The sequence below is a fragment of the Chlorocebus sabaeus genome, chromosome 8 (genome assembly GCF_047675955.1).
Source record: "Chlorocebus sabaeus isolate Y175 chromosome 8, mChlSab1.0.hap1, whole genome shotgun sequence".
NCBI classification, from domain to species: domain Eukaryota; kingdom Metazoa; phylum Chordata; class Mammalia; order Primates; family Cercopithecidae; genus Chlorocebus; species Chlorocebus sabaeus.
This window is the reverse complement of record NC_132911.1, coordinates 41,846,905-41,852,904: the sequence shown is the minus strand read 5'-3', so window position 1 is coordinate 41,852,904 and position 6,000 is coordinate 41,846,905. Positions and strand designations below refer to the sequence as shown.

At 50.1% G+C, this 6,000-nt stretch overlaps 1 protein-coding gene across 3 annotated transcripts in view; it reads left to right on the top strand.

The window, feature by feature from the left end:
- The first annotated feature begins 2,038 nt into the window (after positions 1 to 2,038).
- KAT6A (lysine acetyltransferase 6A) overlaps positions 2,039 to 6,000 on the top strand; it is a 123,661-nt gene continuing 119,699 nt past the window's right edge. For 2 of the 3 annotated variants that reach the window (XM_007962314.3, XM_007962313.3), the window contains exons 1-2: positions 2,039 to 2,163; positions 4,726 to 5,650. In XM_007962314.3, coding sequence (XP_007960505.1) covers positions 5,051 to 5,650 — 600 coding nt within the window. In that variant the 5' untranslated portion in view covers positions 2,039 to 2,163; positions 4,726 to 5,050. Of the gene's footprint in view, positions 2,164 to 4,154; positions 4,465 to 4,725; positions 5,651 to 6,000 lie in introns of those variants that run through there. The other variant, XM_073018053.1, reaches the window with a different exon arrangement.

The following is a 6,000-nucleotide window of genomic DNA, read 5'->3' as shown; positions in this document are numbered from 1 at the left end:
ATTACACTTCTGTTTCTGTCAGTGTCAGGATATTGATTTGGCTGGACCATCATCTGAAAAGTTATTATTCTTATTGAATGGTCCAGAGTCTACGGTATGGAAGGTAGGGCTACGGATTAGAGTGGAGACGGGACAGATAGAAAAGTTTGGGTTCCCTCTCGCTGTGTCTCCCAGGCTGGAGTGCAGTGGCGATCATAGTTCACTGCAGCCTGGAACTCCTGGGCTCAAGCAGGCCTCCGGAGTAGCTGGGCTACAGGAGCGCCCCACCACGACCGGCTTTCTTAACGGCTTAAAAAATTGTTCATTCATGAGCAACATTTTTTTTTTTAAAACCATCTACTACAGTACTTGTACAACATTATTCTAAGCGCTGGAGATGCAGAGTCATTATAGGAGAGCATTTACCAGGAAATGTATTCGGAATATATAGATAGATAGACCACATATAAGTGCAAAATGAGTAGAGCAAATGATACTACTACATAAGTTCAGAAGAGGAAGTCAGCATGGAAGTTAAGGCAATGGGTGAGAGGGAGGCCCTTAAAAGCTAAAGCTGAGATACGATGAGGTATTGGGGGCGACAGTCTAGGTGGGGTCGGTCGTACGGGGTTGGGGGCAGGGCAGAGAAAGGTCTGGCAGCAGGATACACTTCCATGTAAACGATTAAACATTTAGTATGTCTTTTTCATGTCTACTGTCTTTCCAGTGAATGCAGGAAAAAAAAAAAAAAAAGTATGACTCGGCCAGGTACAGTGTCTCACACCTGTAATCCCAGCACTTTGGCAGGCCGAGGAGGCCGGATCACTTGAAGTCAGGGGTTCGAGACCAGCAGCCTGGCCAACATGGTGAAACACCGTCTCCACTAGAAATACAAAAATAAGCCAGGCATGGTGGCTGGCGCCTGTAGTCCCAGCCACTCGGGAGGATAAGGCAGGAGAATCGCTTGAACCCGGGAGTTTGAGGTTGCAGTGAGCCAAGGTCGCACCACTGCACTCCAGCCTGGGCGACAGAGTGAGACTGTCTCAAAAAAAAAAAAAAAAAGTATGACTCAATCTCTGCATCAAATAGTTTAAACTAAATGAAAGGCAAGACAAAGAAACGTCCATGCAGCCAGTAGAGGACAGGCAGGCCATGAAGTGCCTGCTCCTGGTTCCCCCTAAGTACGGACAAGAGTTCTGCACAGGGCAAGAAGGGAAGACTGGCTTTGGAATAAGACAAATCTCAGTCCCAGGCTCAGGTGCGCGCCACACACTAGCTGTGTGACCTTGTCCAAGTCACATGACACAGGTCTGTGGAGTTTCCCATAAAATAGCTCTAGTGAGGTCCAAGGACCCTCTCAGCTGCTGGGGGAGGGAAGAAATGAAGTCACTGCTGAAAGGATTAAGACGGGTGCCTCTCGTTCCACCCTCTCCCCAATCTTCCCACCAACAGAAGAGAGCCGTCGGGGGCTGAGAAGAGCAGCAAGGGGTGAGGACCGGAAACCGCCTCCTCGCAGCCCCCCAGGCTCCACCCTCGGGCGGACCCCGGTCTCGGGCTCCGGACAGTCGCTCTGCAGGCAAATGAGTGGGGAGGGAGAGCTCACTAACTGTAAACAGACGCCGCTGAGAGTTCCCATCCTGCGTGGCTGCCGGATTTCCGTGCCACACTGAAGCCACCCCACCCAGGCGCCTGCCCTCAGTTTCCCCAGTGGTGGCATGGGGTGCACCAGCTCCTCCTCTCCTGGGTCGCCGTCTGACTTAAACGCATGAGAAGGTACAGAAACAACCGACGCTCAACGGCCTCCAGCCCCACGGAGTCCTCCTCCCACCCTGGCTTTGGCCTTTTGTACCGGCCCCACGTGACCCCGCCGGCCGGCTCTTCCCTGCTGCCCCGCCCCGCCCTCCGGCCTTTCCCGGCTCTCGGCCCAGCTCTTCCCGCTCCCGGCCGCCCCCCTCCCGCGCTGCCGGGCCTCCGCCTCCCCTCGCCTCCCGCCCAGGCTCTTCCCGCTCCCTCCCCCAGGCCGCCGTTCCCTCGCGACGCTCCCCTCCCCCCGCGGCTGTTCCGCCGCCTCGCCTCCCCTCCCCCCGGCTGGAGCTCACTGTCTCCAAGATGGCGGCCGTGTCAGTTTGGGGCATCTCCGCGGTCCGGCCCGGGTCCCCGGGATCCGGGCTCTACTTCCTCCCGGTAAGTAGCCGAGGGGCCGTCCCCGGCAGCCCCTGGCCGCCCAGCCCGAGGCTGAGCCGCTCCAGGGCCCACTCCGCTGCCTCGCGGGGTCGGCGGGCCGCTGCAGGCCCCGCCGCGGCCTGCGCCGCCTCCCGCTGCTCTGCGCCAGGCCTCGGGCTGGGGCGCCGTGGCCGCCCCCTCGCGCCCGCCCGCCCGGCGCCCGGCTGCCCCAGCTCGCGCCCCGCGCGCCGCCGCCCGGCCCCGCGCTCGCGGGCCCGGCGCCCCCGACCCCGCCGGCCGGGCCCGCCCTGGGGGAGCCGGCGGGTGGGCGGGCGGCGAGCGGCCCAGGCCGCGGAGCCTCGGGCTGGCGGAGCCGGCGAGCCCGCTCTCCCTCGGGGCGCGCCCACCCGCCCGCCGCGCGCAGTGCGGGCCGGGCCGGGTCGCTTCTCCCCGCGCTCGCGGGCGCTCGGGTTCCGGCTCGGGTTCCGGCTCCGGCTTGGGCTCCAGCCGGGGGCGCGGGGATCCAAGCCGGGCTGAGGCAGCGAGCGGGGCTGACAGGCCGGCGGGTGTTGTGGTGCGAGGCGCAGCACGTGTGGTGTTGTGTCTGCCGGGCTGTCAGCCCCGCCGCCGAGGGGAGGCCGGGCGCCTGTCAACCTCGCCGCTTGGCTCGGTGCACGACTGTCAGGCTCCCAGCAGCCCGCGCCGCCCTGGAGCCGGCCCCCAGAGCTTAGGGTGCGGAGCTGGGCCGGGGCGATGCACCGCTCTGAACTCCTTCACGTGATTTCATTGTTAACTTGTGCTCTGGGTCTGTTTCCATCGCGTGGAAACGGCGCAGCGCCCGTCGGCGTGCTGCGGGGCTGTGCGGATCCAAGTTTTTAAAGTTTCTTGCTCTTTGAAAAGAGAGCGCGAAGACGTGTTTGGGGGTGGGGAATGGGGACGGGAAGGACTGTCGGAAGCGAGTTGCGCTCGCTCTAGCCGCTAGTGTACTTTCCGGGAGTTAAGATCCGAGGCTGCAGGCGCTTGACTTTCCGAAGACCAGGAGACTGATGACAATCCCGGCCGGAAAGACAATGAGTGACTGTCACTCATTTTTTTTACCTGCGAAGCTTAGTTAATTAGGACGTTCCTTCCCAGCTTCTTAAACTCAGGTTGTAGCTTCTCTTTTAGTTTAGACTTAATATCTGTATAATGAGCTTGCTTGGAGTAATAATACTCTGATATCTACCCTCTTGAGACCCTCACCAAATTGAAGCATAGCTCTCCCAGGGGGCTTCTATTTAGGCAGCTAATTTAAAAACAAATCTTGGCTCAGGTTTGAATGTTTGCTTCACTCTTTTCTTTCCTATCAGAGTTAATAGTAATATCTCTTTCCTAGTGTGTATTAGTTTTCCGTTTGATTTTAATGTCAGTACTAAGAATAGTTGCTGGGAGCCATTTGTCTAGCATTGTTTATATTGTAATGCAAATGCTCTAGAATGAGAGCAGAAGTTCTAAAAAACACTTCAGTTAAACTTAGTTTTCGAGGTAAAAGAGTTAGATTCAGAATTCAGTATTTTAGTGATTAAATAAAATTGCATCTACCAGATTCTTTTGTAGGGATACTTACTTTGATTCAGAGAGACATTTCGTTTGTGTTTATGTTTTATTAGTGTTCGTTTCAGGACAGCAATCTTGAATTTATATCTTTATTATTTGGGTGTCTCTTTAGACCCACAAGTAGCCAGTACATTTCTTTTTCTGTACTGTACATTTGATATGTAGTATGTGCGTTGACCCCAGTGATTCTGGGCCTTCCTCACGTCTAGTTTTCCTGTCTATGGATTAGTTATACGCAGTTTGACAGTTGTGACTCTCTTCAGCATATGGATAGAAACATCTTAGTTTGGGTTAGGAGAAGCTATCAGCATATAATTCTTAAAATTTGAATGTAAGTGAATTATTGTTAAATTCAGGCAGCACTTTCACACTAGGCTATTTTCAATAGTATTTTTGTTTCCATTAGGAAAGATTAAGGTAATACTGTACTTAAATTATAAACTGGGTGTGCATATTGTATTCATTGTTTCTTTTCATGTAAGAAATAGCTAAACTTTTCTCAATCGTTTTCTGCCTATCTTATTGACTGTTTTTGTCCACTCTGAATGTCTAGAATTTTGAAAGATGAAAGATTCACTCTTACTTTCATTGCAGGATTCTTTCTACTAATCCAGATACTTGTTGAAGTGCTGACTAGTTTCTTGGGGAAAGATGTCAAGGAAGAGTTGAAATTCCTAGACTGGTGAGCAGAGATTGCGGAGTACAGAATAGCCATCACCCCCTCTGGTTAGTGGTAGCTTAAGGTCATTCTTAGAACACTCATCGTGTTTCATCATTGTATCCTAATTACTCATCTTTTTTTTTTCTTTTGTTTTTTATCCCAATGGTTTACATACATGATTGTTTTGGAATGTTAATAGATAAGTTTGGAAATTGGCAAGGGTGCCCACTAAACACTTGCTGTTTGATTGCTTTAAGATGAGGATGCTTATTTTCGTTCGAAATAGGTGTTGATAGAAAACTGACCTTATTTTCATTGCTTTTCAGGCATAAGATGCACATTTTTCTGCTCTGAAGCCGGGAATGAAATATTCTTGAGTTCTTACAGCTTTATGACAAGACCTGTGTGTGGTGCTATTGAGAAATTCATTGGGAAGCTGGAAGACATTTCAAACAACAGGTTGTTTTGATTTCTGTAGTACAATTGGGGAGGCATTCTGTTTTGTGAAAGGAGGAAGGACTTAGGCCAGAAAACTTGTATGCTATGGTTAACTGGTTCCCAGCCTCCGAGAATCTTGGTTTCCATGGTGTAAAACTTACTCAGCATCAGGATAAGGGATAACGACTCTATGGATATACAGAATCCTTCACCATGGTAAAACTCGCAAACCCGCTTTATACTGAGTGGATTTTGGAGGCCATCAAAAAAGTGAAAAAGCAGAAACAGCGTCCTTCAGAAGAAAGGATATGCAATGCTGTGTCTTCATCCCATGGCTTGGATCGTAAAACTGTTTTAGAACAATTGGAGTTGAGTGTTAAAGATGGAACGATTTTAAAAGTCTCAAATAAAGGACTCAATTCCTATAAAGATCCTGATAATCCTGGGCGAATAGCACTTCCTAAGCCTCGGAACCATGGAAAATTGGATAATAAACAAAATGTGGATTGGAATAAACTGATAAAGCGGGCAGTTGAGGGCTTGGCAGAGTCTGGTGGCTCAACTTTGAAAAGCATTGAACGTTTTTTGAAAGGTCAGAAGGATGTGTCTGCATTATTTGGAGGCAGTGCTGCCTCTGGCTTTCACCAGCAGTTACGATTGGCTATCAAACGTGCCATTGGCCATGGCAGACTCCTTAAAGATGGACCTCTTTATCGGCTCAACACTAAAGCAACCAATGTGGATGGGAAAGAGTGTTGTGAATCTCTTTCCTGTTTACCTCCAGTGTCCCTTCTTCCACATGAAAAGGATAAGGTAAGAATGGCATATGCCTCCGGGTTTATAGAGCTGATGATATAGGATGCTACAAATTCACATTTCTGGGAAGTTATATTCAAGTTTTTTGTTTGGGGACTTTAGTGGAGTCATCACCTCTGGTTTTTTATTGGTGAGTTGTAGCTATGAGAACAAGATTTGTTCTGGTACTTTGAAATATTTGAAGCCAAGATTAAAAATGTAGAATGTTAATCTTCCTAAAAGAACTTTTTTACATTGCAATGAAAAAGTGGCATATTAGTTTAAAACCTTTTTTTAAAAACTTTTTTTTATTATTTTGCTTGAGGAGTAGTCCAGCGTGAGACTATAAAACTTTTAACTAAAGGTTC